This window comes from Phalacrocorax carbo, chromosome 13 (assembly GCF_963921805.1).
Source record: "Phalacrocorax carbo chromosome 13, bPhaCar2.1, whole genome shotgun sequence".
NCBI lineage: Eukaryota > Metazoa > Chordata > Aves > Suliformes > Phalacrocoracidae > Phalacrocorax > Phalacrocorax carbo.
In genome coordinates this window covers 4,442,088-4,464,014 of record NC_087525.1, presented here as the reverse complement: position 1 = coordinate 4,464,014, position 21,927 = coordinate 4,442,088, and the positions used below count along the sequence as shown (strand labels likewise).

At 44.6% G+C, this 21,927-nt stretch overlaps 1 protein-coding gene across 2 annotated transcripts in view; it reads left to right on the top strand.

Annotated features, from left to right (window-relative positions):
- Positions 1-427: 427 nt before the first annotated feature.
- The window catches only part of MCU (mitochondrial calcium uniporter), a 96,041-nt gene continuing 74,541 nt past the window's right edge, over positions 428-21,927 (top strand). Inside the window, exon 1 of one of the 2 annotated variants that reach the window (XM_064464600.1) lies at positions 428-638. In XM_064464600.1, the coding sequence (XP_064320670.1) occupies positions 516-638 (123 nt within the window). In that variant the 5' untranslated portion in view covers positions 428-515. The remainder of the gene's footprint in view (positions 639-21,927) is intronic. The other variant, XM_064464601.1, reaches the window with a different exon arrangement.

Sequence of the window (21,927 nt, the reverse complement as noted above, 5' to 3'; positions counted from 1 at the left end):
CCCTCCCCTAGTGCACCCTCCCCCTGGTGCACCCCCTCCCCTGTGCACCCCCTCCCCTGTGCACCCCCTCCCTTGGTCCTAGCGCAGCCCCCTCCCGTGACGCACCCCCTCCCCACCACGCCCCGCCCCGCCCCGCCCCGCCCGGGGCCTGCTCTAGCTCCGCCCCCGGGGCGGCCCCGCCCCTCCCCTCGGCCCCGCCCCTCCCCTCGGCCCCGCCTCGCGGCGACCCCGCTGAGGAGTTTCCCTGCCCTCTAGCCCGAGCGCGGTCCCGCCCACTGCCGGCCGGGGAGGGAACGCAGCCACCAATCGCCTCTCCGGATAGGGAATCCGCGCGGAGCCGATTGGCCGCCCCGGCCTGGCTTGACGAGTCCCGGGCCGGCGAAGGGTGAGCTGCCATTGGCGGCCGCCGCTGGCCGGCCCCGCCCCTCTCCCTCCCTCCCTCCTTCCCCGCCCGGGTGGCAGCAGCAACCGCCGCCGCCGCCGCCGCCGCAGCCTGAGGCGGCTCCAGCGGCGCGATGGCGGCCACGGCGGGCAGATCGCTGCCGCTCCTCCTCTGCCGCCGCCCCGCCGCCCTCACCGCCGCCGGTTGCTTCCCGGCGCTGGGGCGGCGCCGCCAACAGCAGCAGCGACACCGGACGGTGAGTGAGGCGGGAGCCGTGCCCTTCAGGCGGCGGCCGGCTGAGGCGGGCGCGGTGCCGGCATCCGCGGAGCGGGCGGGGCGGCTCTCTCCGCCGTCCCGTTCCCGGAGAGGCGGCCGAGCCCCGCGGTCCGGCCCCGCCAGCTGCGTTTATTCTTAGCGCCGTCCCCGGGTGAAACTTGAGCGGGGCGGGCGGCGGCCGAGCCCCCGGCCGCTCTCCGGTAGCGGGCCTCTCGCCGCCAGTCCGCCCCGGGAACGAGCGACCCTCCCCGCCCCACGCCGTGCCGGTTCGTTTTCCCCCGCCACGCTCGCCGGTGGGAGCGGCCCGCCATCCCCCGCCGTACCGGGGACGGGCTGCCGGGGCGGGGGCCGGGGCGTGGCCGCCAGGTGGCGCGCGGGGCCGCCGCGAGCCGGTGGGGGGAGCGGCACCCCCACCGGGGGAGGCGGAGGGTGAAGGGGGGGGGGGGGAGCAGCGTCGTCCCGGGCCGCTGGGGCTCGGACGGGGGAGGGCGAGCGCCAAGTGCCCAGCGGATCTTCACCTTTATTTTTGAATTTTCAAAAGAATTTTTCATTTTCCTCCTTTTTTTGCTGGCCCCCCCTCAAGGTCAGCCAGGAGAAGGGCACTGGGGGGGCCCCAACGCCGCTCCGAGGCGGTGTCAGCCAGGTCGGTGCGGCTTGGGGTGAGAGGGGACGCAAAAAAAGCCCGTTTTTGTTTCTTTCCCCTGCAGAAGCAGCACGCTTAACGCCTCGGCCAGAAGAGAGAAGGCTGGCAGCACACGCGTTGCTTACTATGTGTCCTAGGGTGGAAAAAAACTGTAGAGGCGGCAGGTTGTGTCTTGGAGCTCGAAAGATTTGCTAAAAATAACGGAAGGGTTTTTTTTTTTTCCTTTTTAAACTAAGGGAACAGTATGTAACTGTGGGATATTCTTCTAGTTTTTGCCACAATCTGTTTTATTGCCGCCTATAAAAAAAGCTGCCATCGGAGGTGGGCACCTGTCGCTTGCTTCTTGTTTTGCTGAAGCAGCTAATCGTGAAACTAAGTAAAGCCACCGAAATCATGTGTTAATTGGGTGATGGAGCAGGACTCCGGGCTCCATGGGAGTAGCAGATTTAATTCTGGATCCCTAGGGTGCTGTTCAAAGAGCAGCGAAGTGTTTGTGAATTGTATCTTCAGGGTGCCGGTAGTTCCTTTAACGGTGTCAGTGTGTTTTCACAGCGATGAGATGCCAGAGGTTCTCTCGGTATCGAGTGTCTCTTGCATCAGTCCCGTATTTGCAGTGGTGTCATTCACATGTGTGAAGTGTGACTTCTGCAGTATTGACTTCAGACTTTGTAAATACCAACCCGACAAGCGAGGCCACCGGTGCCGTGGAACAGCGTTTTTTTTTCAGCTTTTGTAATTATTACTGAAGTTGTTGCTTTTAGCAGTCTCTGGCCCAGAAAATTATGAATTATTTCTCTAGTTTTAAGTTGACCTTTGCAATTAATTTAACAGAGACTCAGATTCATGCTTGATTCCGCTGCTCAGGCCAAGCGTAGCAGTAAACGTGCAAGAAGATTGAAAACAACCACTGAAAAACATTGCAGACAAATTATCAAATTATCAGTTTTCCCAGACAAATTTATTTCTTCTGTTTGTCTGGGATATTTTGCTGCCGCTGCGGCCCTAGCTGAGCGGATGTGGCTGAAGTGAGGGCGCGCTCAGGAGCATGCTAAAATCATACTGAGCTGTCCCCTTCAGGTGCTCGGGGAAGAAGAAGGATTTTGCTTGTGTCTCATGGCCTGATGATTAGAAAGTTCTTCTTCCTTTAGTACCAATTGGGTGGCACCGTTTGATTTTTTGGCAGCTTGGCTGGTAGCCGTTTGTGGTGTTGCAGTGATTAGTTTTTGGGGTTTTCTTCTTTTCAACAGGGAGACTGTGTGCATTCACTAGGTGTTGAATGGAGAAGTGTCCCTGTGAACCCAGCGCTCGAGTGAGAGCTTGCTCAGAGCAGGTCCGTACCCAGTGTCCGAGCTGTTCCTTTTGACAGAATCTGTAACATGTTTCTCTATCTCCTCGCAGAAAAGATGAGTTATCCTTTCTGTCACGCACTGCTTGAGAAACTATGTGTACCGGTGGGAGAGAGTAGGGACCCTAGAGCTGCTGAATCCTAGAGTAAATGATCTCTAAGGAGAAGTTACAGGAACTGGAGCCCTTCGTAGTATAGGAAAAAATCGAAAGGAGGTTGCTGCAAAGAGAAAAACAGAAGATCTGTGTTGGGCAGGAGAAGTAGTAATGGGCTTACAGTGTGAGAAGAGGGATTTGGTTAGGTGCTGGGCATCTCTTTACCAACAGTAAGAGCAGTTAAATACTGAATTATTTCCTGGGGAAGTTGTTCTATCCTCATTATTGGAGGTGGTTAGGACAGGTTAGATGTGCATCAATCAGTTATGGCTGATAAAGAATTGATCCTGCTCAGTGATAGGACTGGACCGTATAAGCTCCTCAGCTGATAGATGATATGAGAAAATAGGTTGGAAGACTGTGTAATATAGGTGTAATTAATAGAGTGATTATATTAGGTATGTCTGTGCAGTATTGTTTGTTGTACAATAAGTTCTACGCTGTTACTTCTCAGGATGGCTGGTTTCTAGCGGAGGCGGTAAATTAAATGGGCTTTTTTGAAACAGGGTGGAAATGCTAAATAGTCTTACAGATGAGTTCTTTCCAAAGGGATATAAAATATGCTGGAAGAGCCTGGACCAACTGCCCAGACTACTGTGGGAGGAGAGTACTTTAAAACAAACAAACCACCACTTCCAGATAAGTAAAGGGTAAAGAATGAGGTTGTGATAACATCAAATAGTAGAAAGGGCAAGGATAAATACTTGGTTTGTGAAGGTTCAGGTGGGAATACAGTAATACTGGGAGATGTAGGGCTTGAATGAAGCGTTCACAGCTTTCTTAAGAGTTTTGAAGAGCTTGGGAAAGGTCAGCAGGCTCAGTGTATCGATGTGGGGTTATGGAGGACGTGGCAAGTCTTCACTTTCTCTCCTAACTGAGCAGTATCACAGGGTGTGAGAGATCTTGGGAGGAGGAGGAGGCAGAAAACTTTGAATGAGAAATTCATTTATTGATCTCAGAATAGGAAGAAGCAAGGAGGAGAAAGTGTTTACTGATACTTGTGAATTTTCTTTTTGAAAGAGATGATACTGTACCTTGCAGGATGTCTGTGAAGGGCAAGGGGACAGTTAGTTGGCATAACCATGTCACAGGTGGGACTGGAGCATCCATAGCATTGGAAGAATATGGCAGAACTGAATAAATGGACTTAGAGCAGATGTGTCTGAGGTTACATCTCTTTCTACTCTCCCCGTCTTGCTTAAACATATGTGAGAGTGGAAGAAGCCTTCTAGAGGAGGAGAGAGTCAGCAAGCGCCTTCGCAGTGGAGAAACTGCAGAAGCAGGCTGGAGGGGTTGTAATGTCAGGGGGTGGGGGTGGGTGGTTATAGCGTTGGAGATGAGCACGGCTAAATAGTTTGTAGAACAAAACACAAATAGTATTGATGTTGGTTTTAAATTGGTGCTGTAAGTGCTTCCTCATTAGGGGGGAACTATGGAGACGCATGGCTGGGAGGTCGTGTGTGAAGATGGGAGGTGAGAGGCAGTTTGTTTCATCGGGCCGAGGTAAATTCTGCTGATGGGAAGAGCAGACTTGGCAAAAGTCACTATCGGCAAGCAAGGCGAGGTGGAACAAAGTATTGTGTGTTGTTTCTTTTGCTACCCACCAGTTATGCGCAAGAAGGATGGAGGAGCAGAACGAGTGGTGGGGAGGAGCCTGGCGGGTGCTGGTCAGTGGAGGGTTGGGCTGTTACGAGATGTGCCGTGGGGTAAGAATGCACGGTCCTATGCACAGATGTTTTAAGCAATGGGAGTGGAAACGGGATGGAGCCAAGTGCTTGGTGGGTGATTAGGTGGCACTTCTTAGTTCAGTGGTATTTGCCATGTTATAAACTGGTGGGAAGCATAGCAGCCATAAATCACAGTAATACCAACTAATTAAGGCTCTTGTCCTGCAGTAATTTCTAGTGCTTAATACAAAAATTTCTGCTATTTTCCTCTTAGACAGCTTTCCCTCAGAGGAGTGTGGAGAGAGGATTAAGGTGGGTGTTCCTCAGAGGAAACTTCCTTTTGAAGAAAGGGAAGCCCCTTCTTTGGGTCATAGTTGTTGCGGGTGCTGTGGGAGTTGAGGGTAAGCTGCAGTGGCAAGAGCTCCACACTGCTGAAATGTGGTGGGGCTGGGGAGCAGTCCCTTCTGAAAAAGGTTCACAAAGAAGTAAGCTATAAATGTTTTTCAAATACGTGGTGGTAGACAAAGGAATTAAATAAAAAGCTCTGGCTTTGCCTGTTGAGTGCCTCATGTTCGTGGCTTTCTTCCTAAAAAGATTAGAGTCCTTTGTTACTGCATTTCTTAGTGCATATGGCCAGTGGCTGAATTATGTTGGATAGGTATGTAATCAGCTGGTTCAGATCTGGAAAAAATACCTGTAGAAAATCCATGGCTCGGCTGTATGTGGTGTTCCTATGGTAGTTAATCCTAGCAATTCTGGGTAAATCGGGAATAATGGCTCCTAGTGACAACTTGTAAGCCTAAAAAGGAAAAACTGAAACTAATTAAACTGCATCCCAATTTCAAGTAGGTACTGGGTAACCTGCAGGTTTTTCCCTCTCCTCCAGCGGAGGACCAGGATTACTTGTGTCGATCAATCCTCCAAGTGGGGTAGGATTTTGATTCGGGTAGCCCTGTATTAAGGACACAGTACAGAGCGTATCCTGCAAAGACAAGAGGACGCTGCCAAGGAAAGGTGTCCTGGGATGTGGGAAGACTTGGGAGGAAGAGGCAATGGACGTGGTGCTGTAGCTGTCCTTTACTTGGCATAGATACAGTGTGTATTTGGTGACTTCTTGAAAATTCCCCCCAGTTTCAGCAATGGCTGAAACTGTTGCAGCATCAGAGAAGCTGTTGCTCAGTAGTGGTAATAATTTCCCTGGCCGGCCCCTGTAACCACCTCAAGCCCTTGCTGTCACAAGGGGCAGTTTATTGCCCTACTGTTGCCCATTTACAGAAACAAATGTATTTAACGGGTGAAGCTTGGGGCTCACAAAGTGGCAGTGACTGGCTGCAAGGATGGTGAGAGTTGGAAGAGTATCTCCATGTGGTGTCTGTATTTTTGCTGAGGGTGGGAACTGGCGGGCTGCTTTAATTAACTGAACTTCTGTTTTCCTGACCTTGCATACTGCTGATTGTAGAATGATTAAAAAGCCGAAGAACTGGTGGCTGTCCAGTGGTTTGAAAGGGGCATAAAACAATTATTCTCACCAGATCTTTGGCTGCACTTGTAGCCTACTCTGACCTCAAATGTTTCCCGTGCTGGGGCACCCATGGGAGCAGTGACGTGCATGCTGCGGACGAGGAGGAGATGCATCTGGTGTCATCTTGGAAGTCAAGATGAGAGGTGGCTAAATAAATACCAACCCAGCAGAACACTTATAATGTCAAGGAAGCCCTAGAAGAGTAGATATGACTGTAAAGATGGGTCTCTCCACCAAACCTCCCTTCTCTCCTGCTTATTCCCTCTCCTTCTTGCCATATGCACTCACTCGCTATCCCGTTGACTCCTCACTTGCCTCACCCTGGCAGAGGGTGGCAAAACCGTAACAATTTCTTGTAGCTGTCATTGCTACTTGCCCACTCCAGTGCTGCCTAAGCTGGTTGCAATGCAAGGAGAAGAAAGGTCTGCTGCCTTATACCAGATTTACTGATGGAGAGAAGGCTACGGCTCCATGCGACTTTGCAAGGTTCAGAAGGAAATAAAACTTTTTCAACATTTTTACGTCAAATGAGAGGAGGGACTCTGCCCTTAGCTAATTATAGTGCAATGGGAAAACCAGTACCAAATTTAAAATTTTGTGCTTTTTAGCTTTTTTGTTAGATTCTGTTGGGTTTTTTTTCACGAACAAAAATTTAGAAGGGATGACCAGCAGGTGTTTTCTGTTGTATGAAAGTGGCTGAAACATTTTCTTGATCATATTAATTCTTACCGAGAAAAATAGGTTTGAAGGGAGGCTGAATTAAAAAAAAAAGTTATTTTGTAGCTTTGATGTGCCTCTTCATTCAGTGAATAGGAAAAAAGCCTTACTTAGTAGTGTCCAGAGAACTCCCTTCCAGGCTGCTCTTATGTGAAAGAGGAGTGCTTTACAGAAAGGAGTACACCCTGGGTTTTTTGACAGCTGCTTGATGATAATACTCTTACTTTTTTAACTTATAACTCAGCCTGTGGGAATAAACAAGACTTTGAATGTAGGGTCTGCGATGGGTAAGGAAGTTATAGTAAAATTGATCCAGTCATAAAACCAAAAATGTCAGGACAGATTTCTTTCCCTGTGTGGAGTGTTTCTCAGCTGCCCCCAGACAGGATGGGTCTAGCTCTCCTTACCAGAGTCAAGCCTGAAATACAACAACAAAAAAATTCAAGTATTTTGCTCTTGTCAATTTTCTGAAGCTGTTTTTAGACTAATCTTAAAGATGAAACTTCCTGTGCAATTAGGTCCCACCCGGTCTTGGGGTCTTCTATGATTTCATTTCAGATTTGTGCTATGAGTCACTTGTCTGCTGTTCTATATAATAGCACACAGATGACACAAATCTGTAATTTAAATTATTCTTCCATTTGTAGGTCTGTGGAAATGTAGAAGTGGTTTTAGATCTTGGGTGGCTTTATTTGTGGGGTATTTATTTCCTTATTTATTGTAGTGTCAGCTGGTGGTTGCTCTTCCTGAGATCCCAACTGCAGCTTTCTGGTCCCATGGCTTCTCATAGCCACGTGTGGGATGAGGAACTGTCCTTGAGAAATTCTGCTAGATGAAACTCTGTGCTCCCTGCTCACCATGGAGGAATACTCCTAACCTCTGAAGTGCTCTCTGGGTGAGAGACCACTTGTGATATTGCTGATGTGGCTTTCATCCTATTTCGGTACTTGCTTGTTAAGGGCGAGCTAGAGTGATCTGGCTTTAAGGATTGCTTTGTCCTTGAGTATTTAATGATGAAAAGAAAATTACTTGTCCCTTTTCGATTAAAGTTTTGGCAAAGCATTTTCTTCCTGTTATTATGGTCTCAATTGGTCATCAAAATGAGATGTCATTTTAATGAAGATGGAAATGTGCAGTGCATGAATGTGATGTAGAAATACCTTCCAATAGGGCAATCCTACGGGGTATCGCTTATGATGTCTTATGTAAAATATGAAGCATGTCTGCTCTTTTTTTCTGCATTCTTGGCAGTTCTTAAGGAATTAGGAAATGTAGAACAACTTGCATAAGCAAGAGAGGGGAAAAAACACAGGGAACCAGCTTATTTCAGCGATTTGCTTTTGTTGGTGCCCCCAGAAGGAAGGGACTGCCGTGCTGTGAGGAAACTGTCAAATCTCTGAAACTGCTTATTGGAGTAATTAAAACTCGAATTTCAGTTCGATAGATAACTTCAGAAGGTTCTACCAGGGGCGTGACTCTCATAAAATACCCTCTGGGTAATTGTTAGTCTGGCGTTCTGTCCTACAGCTGGGAATAAAATAATTCAATCTGAGATGATAGCCAAAGAAGTTTTATAAGGTTTCAGAAATGCTTTGTGGAACTTATTGCTATTTTGAGAAGATTTTGGAATAATGCTATGGTAACAATTTGGCTTGTTCATGCCACATAGGTCCCAAGACATGTACGTAGCTTGCTGCTCCTTCTGCTGCCCAAAGCTTATGTAGACTCAAAGTGGTGTGAGGCTGTAGAAGTGGGGTGAGGGAGAATGGCTATCAGATAAAAGTGGTGAGCCATGGCTTTGCAATGTACCTCTGAGCAGGATCTATTCCCCTGTACATGTGCAGGAGCTGGGGCCAGCTGAGTAATCTATCAGGTGGGTACTGCTCAGAGCTTCTCACCACAGAGGATCTGCGTATAGAGTTGGGTGAGGACACCTTTGCCAGTGGATTTAAATTCAGTTAGTTGATGTACACGGGTTGGAAGGAGGAATGCAAAATGACTGGATTTCTTGGATCTACATGCATGCGATTTCAGGTGGGTAAGCTCACCGAGCAGTTCATGAGTGAAACAACTGTAGGGTTGGTGGCCGGCAAACAGCATCCTTTCCTTCCAGACTGCAAGGGGAGTTTCCAGCTCATCCTTCAATTTTCTAGGTCAGTTGCTGGAAAAGAGTCTAAATTTGCTCCATGTCTTCTCCATTCTGTGTCACCTTATTACCTTGAAAAGCACTAAGCTAGGCAAAGCTTTCCTTGTTTTATTTTGTGATGAAGAATGTTACGTTTCCTTAAGCTGCACGGTGAGTTTATTTGGGTGAGCTCATGTCAATTATGATTGTACCTTGGAGCAGCGAAGGAAAAACGTGTTCCCTAAGTGTAGTAATGGAGATGGCTTGTTTTTACGTTTGAGACTTGTGTGTTTTGGAAATGGCTGGAAGAGTAAGTTTAAGAACCATTCAGTTAGAACCCGACATATGGTCCTTGCAAATTCATGGCTTTGTCAATGATTTGTAAAAGGTATACCTTCTGATGAGCAGGAGGTACTCCCTTGACATATGGGCTTGCTCACTGTCAGCTGAAATGTGAATTGGCGGTGTCTGCTGAACTGTGACTGTTTATTCCTTGTCAGCTGCTCTTTTCTACACGGTTTCCTTCACCTGTGTGCCTACCTGTCATTTGACTTGCGTACTGTAGAACCCCTCATTAAGGCATGGTGATAATTGTCTTAAGCCCTCATTTTCTTTTGCCAAAAATGACTTCTAATGATGCTGCTTTCTTTTCGATTTGCAGCTGGAATCTGTAGAATGAATAGCAAACGGATGCTCATCAGCCGGAGTGCAGGCTGTGAAATTTGATCAGAATACTGGACTCTAGGGTATGTCTCAAAATTGAAGACATTAGTTATGACAGATTATTGTGAAAGGAAATAGTTACTCTCTGCACTTAAACCATTGTTCAAAAAATATATCTTCATAATTTGCCCGTGTCATTCTTCTTCAGTGTTTGGCTTAAGTGATAGTGAGTTTTCTGCCTGGTAAAGTAACTCCGAAAGTGACAATTTTAAATACTACTCTAGTAATTAAGATTTTAAGAGAAAATGGGCTGTCCAAAATAGTGCAAGAGTGATGCACTGTTGTGTGTTAGAAAGAAATAGCTGGGGTCTGCTACATAATGCTTACCACTGAGAATAAATTGATGTACCACGTCCCATTCATGTTTTCTGGTTCTAGACAAAACTCAGACACAGTCAATATGCAATGCAGTAGTAACCTTTTTAAAATAATTTAAATTAATTTGGAACCTGTCAGAAGCATCGCAGAGATTCTTGTGCGGGGAATAGATGGGAGGGAAGGCTGGCAGAGAAAGTAATCTCTCCCTGAAATAACAGTGAACTGAAAAATTGCAGACTTCCCGGGGGAATAAAATGTGGTTCCTTTTTTGGAATGAAAATGCTCTAATTTGTCATGTGACTTGGGAAATCCTCTCGGCTTCCTGCAGGGGGGAAAGGGGGAGTTGAATGTTTCATCGGATGATAGAGCACGGCATGTTTGTGATGCATAATAGCATCTGCTGCATAAAGAATTCCCAAGGGAGACTGCTGCTTGCTGTAAGGCTATTCCTGTCATCAAGGGAGTTGTTTCTAAGGCAGTGATAACAGAAATTCCATTGTCTAAATATTTAGTAGATTTGATAATTACACTAGTACAGCACTGTATGGTTTCCTCTGAGTTTGGGGATATTGTATTTAAAAGGAGAGTAGGATTCTTCACTTGGACTTGGCTGTAAGGGGTTCAGGAGAACCAAATCTAGTCTCTATCTTAAGAAAGAAGAGTTGGATTACGAGCAATATATATTGCTCCTAATGAAACAAGCTCCAAATACTCCCCTCTGAATTAAAGAAATATGAAAGAATTTTCTTTTCCTGTTTTAAGTTCTAGATAAGCCACTCTCGTACTTGATGAATTGCCTGGAAAACTGAGTGGCGTGCTATTTGGCTTTCATTCAGGCTACGGTCCGTGCCATGCATCATGCAGAAGGACAGAGGAAGCAGAGGGCATTTCGCTTGAGACTCTTTCCAGGCAAGGGAAGGCAGTAGGAGTAAGTGCGACATGAATGTCCAGACGCCAGTTCGGCTGCAGCATCACATGAGACCAAACGCACTGGCTTATTTGCAGCCTTCCCGCTGCAGAATACCAGGCTGGTTAATCAGAGGGAACTTTGCTGCTTTGAGGCAGCAATTTTTTCTTGAAAAGCTTTTTCATTAATAGAGCTTTTTTTCGTCACTTAAAAGGGTTGTTGCTAGAACTTCTTGAGCTCTTCCAAAGCGTGTTACGGTGCCATATTATTCACAGAACTCGGTGGCCAGACAGACGGGGGGAGAGATTTTTGAAAATTTTCAAGTCCGAGTCTTATTGTGGACCTGGTTTGTCTTTTGGGGGATTTTTTGTGGATATTGTTTTTTTGACACCTGGAAAAGTGGTGTTGAAGGGAGAAACAGCTTCATGTGTTGAAACATCTGTTTCTATTTGCTTGGTGGGATGATGCGAGTCTAATTTCTAAGTAACAAGAAGCTGATGGTCCAAAACAGCTTTGGGCTTGAAGCCAGGAAGCCCCAGGTTTCTCAGATCACAAGGTTAGAGTGATGGTGTCTGAGAGTGGATAAAATTATTCTTAAGATAAAATTAAAGATAAAGAACACGACTCAGATCTGCACATGTACTCATAAAAAAATCACAATTTTGAATTGGCTAGTCACTCTTGTGTGTAGGAGTGACCATTTCCATACTTCCTTTTGGCATTTGATGCTCAAGAGTAATTCTAAACAAACAGTTTTGCAAAGTACTCCTCTTCATTATTTAGCTAGATTGAGTAGGGCAGGGTATGAGACGATGCAGATATGATCTTCTGAGTTGGCAGGGGTGCTGTAAGAAAGGACTTTGAGAAAAGCATTAATACCACACAGGCGCTTGTGCAATGAATTATTTTGTAAACAGCATTTTGAACAGATGTTGTTTTTTATCTTTCTCCAAAGGTGGGTTGTTTCTGTTGACTGTTCTTGTATGCCATTCAGTTTTTCTCTATGTAGCAGCTCCTTTCTTCAGAAGGTCTGCTTGTAATTATAGCATTGTTTTTTCCTTTTGTGGTCAATGATACATGCGTTGCATCCATGTCAGGGCGTCCTTCTCTCTCCTGTCCCAAGCATGCTGGTAACGCACAGCTCCAGTTTGAGTAGGGCACCGGGGGCTTTGGATCTAGGGCAGTGAGTTTGGTGGAGATGCTGTTTTCATGAGCTACTTCTTGGGCAAGGGTGGAAGTAAACACTATTTGTGGTGGCTCAGATGAGATTCAGGCTTTCTTTTTTTTGTTCTTTTGTCTTGGGCTGAAAAATCAGATTCCAGTTTGATGCAGCCTCACTCTTCAAGGTTAGAAACTAGGTGTCCCCTGAACTATTCAAGTATCAGTGAAGAGGATAGGAATAGACAAGAACACCTAAGAATAGAACAGTGTTGCTTTCAGGATTTAAAACAAGCACTCATTTTTTTTTTTCCTAAAGAATTGTTTGTTATTGCAGTCAGTCAGATGTAATTAATTTCTTAGTTTGCCCTTCGAAGAGAGGTAGGTGTGTAATTGACTCATCCTAAACACTTGTATCCACGTTTTTACTTCTATTTAGGAAAATTGGCAACACTTGTAAAGCCAAATTGCTATGATTAGCCTGACATTTTATAGAATAGAGTGCACACAGAGCACTGTTTGTTCTTGGAAATACAATGATTAAGAATGACAGTACTTTTCAAGGCAGCATTTACAAAATTTGTGTGTACTTCTACACTAGATGGAATCTGCATTGCCATGTGAAAAGTAAATAATAGGTGTATTTTCCTGTCCATTGTGTACCCGAACTAGTTAGTATACAAGTTTGATGGCAGCACGGAGCTGTGTTTGCCTCCTTCCGGATGTGATTTTTCTAGCCACAGGTTAGAACTGCTGATGCTTCAAGCAGGATTCTGACTCATGAACACTTAACAGTTTTCTTGTAATCTTGGGAATGTGGAAATACATGGCTTGCAGGCACGTGAAGAAAGCTGAATTGCGATCATAGTGTTTTGAGATGCCCTAGACTACACGGAGACCCTTCTTATATGGGTGTCTGAGTAAGCTGACTATGGAAACCCGCACCTCACTAGGGGTGCGTATTGTTGCTCAAGTCTGTCATAACTCAATTGCCCTGGCTAAGAAGTAGAGCAAGCCCTTACCTCCTTTCCTTTGAACACACTCAGAAGCCCCCTCTCTTGACTCCAGCTCTGTCACTCTGCCTTGTTCAAGCTTTCCTAAAGAAAACAAAGCAAAAAAAAAAGCTTTCAGTCTTGTGTTGTCATACTTGCCAGGTTCAGGATGCGTTCGCTCTTCATAGTACTAACTAGTATCTCATGAATCTTGGTTTTAGGTTAGGCCAATTTAGTTCTCAAAAATATTTTCCTCTTTCTCCATTTGTAAGCATGAGGTAGTTTAAAACACTTCTACATGAGTTATTTTGGCCACAATTTGCCTTGGAAAAAGCATTCTCTGAAACACTTCCTTTGAAGACGGTTATACTTCCCTGCTAGTGACTGGCTTGGTTTGTTAGCACTGCAAATACGCATGGAACTTGTTCAGTCTGAAGTGATTAGAACTTATATTCTATGAGCAGTCTTTACAGCTGCAGCCCTCCAGCTCTGGCTTTATATCTGCGCTGGGATGAAGCTTGCACCTTAATATTAATTGTCAGTCATGGTAATCACTGAGTTATGTGAGACTTTTCCCATCCTTATTAGCAGTCTCTGCAAGCTTTCAGGCCTGAAGCTTGTACGATTGAATAGATCTACCTCTAGCTTCTGTTGTCTGAAGAAATATAACTAGTCAAAACAGAATAAAAGTCTCCTGTTGTTGTTGTTACTCTATCTTCTCTACTACTGCAATGGTATTTTGCCATGTCCCTCAGCTTCTACTCTGGGTGATGCATGAAGAGCTGGTACATTAACATGAGATAAGTACTGGAAATATGTGACTTCTTGGTGGAGAAATCTTGATTTATTGTATATTACCTGAATGTAAAATCGTTCCAGCTCTCACTGTGAAAAATATCTGCATAATTAATTGCAGAACTGAAAAATATTACACATATTGAAACAAAAGACAGAAGTATAACAATATCTTTTTAAAATCAGTTAATGAGCAGTACTGAAAATCAACTTGATAACGTGCTGATCCAGATAAATAAATTTCACTGACTCGCTGGGAAGCTAGTTGTTTTCCAAGCTAGAGGAGAAAGAGTTCCAGGCAGAAAATCAAAAAATACGGGGGGGGGAAGGTAGATGAAGAACAGGATGCAGACAAACTCTTGTCATCTGTTCATATCCTGCTTTGCCATCTATCGTTAGTAGTAGTGCAGGAATTTGATGGCACATGAAAGCACTTCAGTGACTTCTTTTATATTCCTGATTTATATTCTTGTAACTTCAGTGCAAAGATACTGTTCTTACTCACCGCTTAGTCTTTCTAGTACTGTTGCTGCAATGTTCCTTTTTTGCCCTTGCTTAGTAGCGTACTCGGAGTCAACACTTTTTTTCTGTGCTAAGGCTTTTATCTAGCAATAGGGTTTTCCCCTCATCCTTGCTGTGAGAATAAGACTACCATGTTGTGGTGCTATTAGTTGCACGTTTCAAAACTGTCTGAAGGAGCATGACCTTACGCATGACCCAGTATAAAACATATTAACTTTTAACAGTTATAATTCTTGTTTGCAGGCTTAATTGTGATGTGGCTTTTGCAGGTGAAGAATCCGATAGGAGAAAAATAACCAGTCTCTGACTAGACGCGTGCTTGTTTCCTGCCCACAGCTCTGATCAGCTAGTCATTATCTTTCCCTCTGTGCAGTAATTAAGATTGAGCTGTGAAGCTCAAGGGTTGAACACTATTAACTCTTGTGTCCTGAAGAGAGGAGGTGGGAAGGTGTGTATTCGTGATGGCCTCCCATGACCGGAGTGACAGGGCAAATGGTCTGCTTTTTTTGTCAGCTTTAGCTTGTGTTCATTGCTTTATAGAACAGCTCTTAGGTAATAATCGGGTAGGATAATAAGGTTGAATAAAACATGTGACAAAGCAATGTGGAGTTTTCCTTTCCTGCTAAAAACTGCTTGTTTCTTTGTTTTTCTTACTAGTTGTGACATGCGGAAAGCGGACTCCATAATCTGTAAGATTGTAAAGTAGGTGTGTTCGTTCAGCGCTGGGCAGCACGGGGGGCAGTCCCACCCAAGTTGTGCGCGCCTGTGTGATAGTTTGTCTTGGATTTATACAGTAAAGCATTACATAGACATAAGATTTCCCAATACGCCTGTACATATGCATGACCTTTCCCCGCTTTGTATTAAAATCAGCCAAAAAAAAGTTACTTCCATAAATCTTTCCCAACTGAGCTTGCGCAGTGCCTCCTCGTGGTGGTCGTCGGGGGTCGTAAAGATGAAGGCTGCTGGCTCCTCTTCGTCACCGCTAGTAACCTTTTGGCTTTGCACAGACTCAGTTCTCTCTTGACACTTGTCCAAACTGCAAAGTCGGTTTTAGCTGATTCTTGAGACAATTTTCTGTCCTTATCAGGAATTCGCAGGTGGATTCCAGGCCTCCTTGCTAATTATTTTACACAGCGGCTAGATAAGTGTTCAGCAACAATTAGCTTTCAGCTGGATAAGCATTCAGCGATAGAACAGTTAACTTTGGTTTTCCCCCTTTCAGTCGCATAGGAAAATCCCGAGTTCCTCAGCTCTAAATACCGTTAGTAGGGCAAGAGGTTCTATCAGAAACACCTTTACATTGTAGTGTGGACTATATGAATGTTAGCATTAGTTTTTGTAGTTATAATCCAGTGTCCGGTGCTTTCTTTGGAGTACAGGACCTCCTCATTTTGGAGTAGAAGTCCTTGCTTCATGTGTCATGAGACAAGGTAACTCCCTGGATCCTGTGGAACAAAATAGAACTATTGCATGTGGCTTTTTTTATTCTTTAAGCTGCTACTTAAATGAAAATTGCCTTTGGACCTCTGAAACAGGCCCCTCAACACTCCTTGTGACCTATTTAGTCCACTGAGCACTATTCCTTTTGCCTGCTAAGAGCTACTTCCAACCCCCGTGTTGCTGGAGGTACCCCTGCCGCTGCCATCTGGGGTGTGCCCTCTGTGGTATCTTCGAATGGGTGTGCATCTAACAAGGTATAATCTCACCTTCTATGTCAGTCCTTCTTTCTGCCTTGCGCTTGTTTGGTATAGCTACTGACTCTGACTAATGCCTTCCTTGCTGGAAAAGCAAAGTACCAGTAGCTGGCAAGACTAATTTTATATAATGTGCTGACTTGAAGCTTCAGAGCCTCCACTGATAAATGTCTTCTGCATTTCCCCCTGTCCTTTCCCTTTTCTGTCTTCTACCAAGTGTAGTTTCTAAAAAAAACCAGATAAACCCAAACAGTACGCAGTGGTGTAAAGTGTCCGCTTGATCCAGTGCAAGCTGTTGTTGTGTGCTGGTTACTACCAGTCTTAACACTTCTACAAATTAATCTTTGATTAATAAAAGCTGTAAAAGAATGCATGCGAAATAGCAAAAAAAATCCCAAACCAACTATGTTTTAGAGCACTGTTGGTTGACTCATCTTATTCAGACTTTTCACTGATGATAATTTTGGGAAAGAATTATTTCCTCTCTAATTCTTAGAGCACTACTGGGAAGTTTTTGGGGAGCCTGGGACTTGTGGGGGCAGTTCTCATTCAGAATTTGTTGAAATTGATTTTTGGAATATGAAGCTGAAGATACGTGCTTCCAACCATCTTATCTTACTGTACTTATGTTAAGATTGCCCTAGTTTAGAAAAATAACACGGAATTACTGTCAGTAAAACAGTAATCTGGCAGACTGCTGTGATACAGATTTAAATGGATATGGCATCCGTACAGCTAACAAATTGCTTGCAGTGAACTGAGCAGAGGTTCAGCGTTAAATATTTGTCTGTCTTGTTGTTTTATTAATCCAGATAAGATCGAGTCCCCAATGTCTGTTGACACAGTGGGAAGTTTAGGTGCAAGTTGCTCTATATTTTGCTGATTCCACACGCAAGGCAGTGGAAAATGACTTGCATTTTTTGAGTTTTAGGGCCATCATGATTTTTTTTGCCTTCCTTTGGGTTCTTTGAAAGCATTTCTTGGCAATGAACTGTCTTGTAAGGCATCCCTTGTGAAGCTGGCAATGTTGGACTGTACACAACCTCACCAGTTCTGTAGTTAGAGTTACAGTACACTCTGATTTTTATCTCTTTGATGTGGGAAAAGACTGCTCTGATTTCCCTTTAGGGAACTCCAGAGTTAGAGGTGTGAAGGCATTCATAGCTGCTTTTCATTAGCAAAAACAGGCGTCCGCGTGTGCCTCCGTCAGTGGAGGTGTGCAGTGTGACACCTGGCTGACATCCCGGTTGTCAGGCTGAGTAAGGGCGGATTAAGGGGCAGGAGCTGCAGGGTGACCCTGCCCGGAGGGGCTGATAGAACTTATTTCATACTGGGTCGGTAGTTGCAGCTGGCACATAGGCCTCGAAGGAAGCAATTTCTGCAGTTCCTGTGCTTTAGCTTTATGAATCCTTCCTTGTCTGGATGCAAAATTGCTTTTCAGAGAAGGCTGAGGTGGCTGTGAGGATTCTCTCAGGTTTTCTGTACGTAAATATTTAGTTTCTAAGAATCTCTGCCCTTTGAATGGTGACCTTTGAGTTGTTACTGAAGTAAATGGAATGCTTTTTGGACCTCTTGAGGGATATTTGGCCTATGATGTTAAACTAGCTATTTGTTCCGATTTTAAAACTAACTTTGGGTTATGTGGAGTAGTTTGTGTTGCAAGTGTGAGCTGGGAAGAAGGAAGTTTATCATAAATCAGACTGGTGTTGGTGAGGATCCGTGACCATGAGAGCACGCAAACAGACCCAACACCAGGCTGCTTTGGTACGGGGTTTCTTCATGCAGCTCTCATGGCTTACCAGGGATAAGCAGAACCGGATTGTTGTTTAATACCGCTAAATGAAAGAAATGTAATTGGCTTTAAGTTTACTAGATAGATGTGTAGTACATAATATATGACTGTATCTTTCAGAGATTGTATCAGCAGTTGATTTTCCTTGAACTGATGACATGTCTACTTCTGTGACAAGCCAATAAAAAATAATTACCTCTTTGAATATAGTATTAGCATTGTTGTACTTTAGGAAGTATCTTTGTTGTGTAGAATCCGTACGTGTGGCTGCAGTAGCTTGAGGGTTAGAGCTTGATTTGTACACAGTGTAGTTATGCCAGTGTGGCTGCTGCTGCAGAAAGTGTGCAATTTGGGTACGCTTCAGAAAAGCGCAGGAAGCTTGAAGGGCATAACTGCCTAACAGCTGGGGAAGCTATCCCTTTTTGCCAGCACCTGTACAGAAGGAAGTTTCCATTGCTTCCAGAGTTATATGCCTCTCCTACCATTGCAGCATTTAACTGGGTATTTCACTAATATATTATGGGAATTGGTTTTTTAAAACAAACACATGTAAAAAGGGGGGAACACAACATAATCCCTTCTGTTGTGCCATGTCTTCCTTCCTCTAAGAGGAGATTTTTCTGCCCCTGTTGCAGCTTTGGCTTAGTGCTAAGAGCAAAACCAGCTGGGTGGAAAATGGCAGGTGGAGGCTGGTGCTTTTTGGAGGGACGAGCCCCACCTGGCCCAGAGGGCTCCACATTGGTGGCTGGAGGGGCTCAGTGCTGGTTAGGTCCATGAGGAACAGCTGTGTTTGCAGCAGCCTGACAAGGAGCACCTGGGGAGGGGGCCTTGCCTCCCCTGATGAGGGGTGGGGGCGGGCATCAGGTCTGAGCTGAGCAGAGCAAGAAGGCTGCAAGAGCACCGCTGCCTCGCTTGCTGTTGTGCCGCCTTTCCCTTTCCTCAGTACGGAGTGTGCAGTAAGTGTTATTTTTGCCTAGAGGGCTCTGGGCTGCTTCTGGAATAGCCTTCCATGTTATTTATTGCATTATAATTATCTAGCATTTTAAGTACTCTAATCTTTGTGTTGGGCCAGTACATGGGATGTTATGAATGCTGGGAGGCTGGGGGAAGTAAGAAATTATTTGTAGAGAAAGAATGTCCCCTTTATTACCAGAACCACAGGCCTAGGGGGGAAATAGTGGTTTTTGCCTTGCAAGTCTTGTTTTCTGTTCCAGCTTTTCCCCAGACCTCAAAGGAAGTACATAACAGACAGTACATAACTATGGTGTGGGTATTTTCAGAGCCTTTTATCTTTCTTTATATGTTAGTGATAACTTTGTGAAAAATCTCTAATTCAGAAGAAAACATTTGGAAGCTTTACAACCAATGTGTCTTGGTGGTTCTGTGTGTCCTTAGACCTAAGTCCTTTATATTGGCAGGGCAAGGGAAAAGAATAGCTTTTTCAGGTATGCAAGTGGTTGGATAAAGTAAATGTAATACTACACAAGTTCCTTCCAGCTAGTTGGATTGTGTGATAGTGTGCTGACTGTGGTGTGGAAAAAAGCCTGCCAGAACTTGGCTGAGCGTCCTATCTGCTAGGGTGAGTACAGGAAATGATATCCAACCTAAAATAAAGGAAAGTTGGCTGTTAAGACCATGTTGAGTGTGAGAAGGCAGACAGGCAGCTCTGTGAGGGCATGCTATAAGCCCCCAGCTGTGCTGTCTGTACGGGGTAGGCTGCAGGGCTGCTTTCTAGTGCTTCTGCCCATGGACAAATGGGTTCTGAGTAAAAGCTGGTGCCTTCTCTTGTAATTTATCTTGGGAGTTACACTTCCTAGTGAAAAAACAAGTTGAAATGAACGTATGTATACTATACACATGGCTAGCAACATTTTGGTTTTTCTTCTACTGGGGCTTGCCGTGGCTGAAGCAGTGCCTCTGTGGCTTACTAACACAACAGTCACCCTTTAATTCTCATTTACCAACTGGGTGAATACTCTGCCTCTATTGGTCAGTTATAATGGCATTTTATAGTATCTTTGGCTAAAGAATCTTTTCTGAGTGAGCCTGTGTGTGTGGAAGGGTTGTGGGAGGAAAAAGTTTGCTTCTTTCCCTTCTTCCTCGTATTTGATCGATGCTTCCTGAAAGTGTAGTGGGAAGGATCATCTATAGCTCTTCCAGAAACACCAAGTCTTCCATTGATAAACAGGTAAACACATGTTGTTTAGTGTTTTTGTCGTGAAACTCTCAGAATCTTGATCTAAAATTGTAAATTCCTCCCTCTTGTTTACAAAGTCAATTTTATTTTTGGTTTTCAAGCTAAGAAATAGGTCATAATTAAAAATTCGCAGTCACCTCTTCAACAAAACTGTGCAGGCAGGATTATCTGGATTTTCCTAGAGGCAGAAGTCTAAACAAATGTCTTGGTTAAGTATTCATTAAAAACTTAAGTTTTTCTCATGACAAAATTCAAGTCAGCTAAATAACTTGAAGTTGTATGTATCTTGCTTTTTTTTTTCCCCAAAGGGAACAAGATCATGGCAGTCTGTGTGGGGCTTTACTAAAGCATATACCATCCAGGATAAACAGGAGTACAAAGGAATGCTTTTTCTGCAGGAATAGGTATTAGTAGAAATCGAAAATTCAGTTCCTCAATGAGCTTGCCTTATACTGGGTGTTAATTTTGCATAGGGAGTGTGAAGGAGTTCACAGATTTAATCATCTTAACAGGAACTGATGGGTCCTCCCTGTTTAGTGGCAGTGCTACCAGTTTTAGCACTGGTTGGTAAGATTAAGATCTTCACAACAGAGATGTGTGATTTATTGCAAGTTTCTGACCAAGAAAATCTAATGAAAGTCCAAGGTGTGAGAACTGCATGAGTGACCCACAGGGATTGAGATAGCAGGCGGTAGAGTACAGGTTACTGCGCTCCTACTTCTAAGGTGATTCGACGTGAGAATGTAGATATTAATTCTTGAAAGTGGGCTCATGAAATGGGGTTTCCTCTTTCTTTTTCGGCCAAGTGGAGTGCGGAAGCTGTGGCTGCTGAGCAGGGGGCACAGCATTTGAATGATGTTTGGAGATTTGGGTAGCAATGTGGCTATTTGAATGTTAGAGGGTGTGAAAGCTGAGGGACAGCGTACAGGTAGATTATTGGAAGTTCAAAAGGCATTAGGATAAACCCAAATATCAGTGGGGTGGTATTGTGGTTTTTGAAAAGTTACTTTTTAGCTCATATTGCATCCAGTGAAGACCTTCAGATGGGGCTAATCTTCTGAAAGCCAAATCAATTATTAACTAATTACACCTATTAGTTAAAAAGCAGTGTTCGGAGATGGATGGTGATTTTGCTTGCAATGTGTAAGTGTCAACGTACAAATTTGTTGAGGGTTTTTACATACGGAACTTTTAGAATAGAGAATGTAATGGTCCTGAAATATGTTATTCCAAATTACATTTATCATGGCTTTGTTAGTGTTCAAGTTGGTAGAAGGGTCAAATTTTGTGACTTTTTGCTGTGGATGTTAATTAGCAGTAAACCTAGAGAGGTGTTGAAGATGACTGGAGGGGAACTCTGCAGGTTGGCAGCTTTAGCCTACTTGGAGCGTGGCTGGATTCAGTCAGCTACATCAGGTTGCTTAAAGACCTTGTCTGGATGTGCTCCGAAAAATCTGAGGATGGAAATTCAGCTGTCCGTTTGGGATGCCTTTTCTTCTGGTGCTGCATAGCTCTCGTAATAATTTCCTTCTTTTCTTTGTGCCAATGAGAAGTCTGTTAAAACAATTTGTGTCTTGAGATTTTGCTATGCAACTCCTAGAAAAGTCTTGCTTCATCTTACCTGCAGTTCCTCTCTATGTAGTAGTAGACGGATTGGATCATGTAGCAGTCTCTTCTCCAAGCTGAACAGCCTGCTGCCTCTCTTTATATGTACCTCTACCATAGCCTTTCATATATCCAGTGCTCTAGACCCCAACGATCTGGTGGACCTTCTCCCGGGCTCTTTCCAGTTTCAGACTTTCTGTTGCACTGTGGGTGGGCAGAACTGAACCGTGCTATGCCCGGTGTGGCCTCATGGGCCAGATAACCCGCAGGCAGAAGGAAGCAGTTTTGCTTTTGTTAATGCCACACACAGGTGGGTATAACCGCATTTGTGTTCGACCCTCCTGAGCTGCTTGCTTTTCCCATTTGTCTGACCCACTGAGATGCCTTGC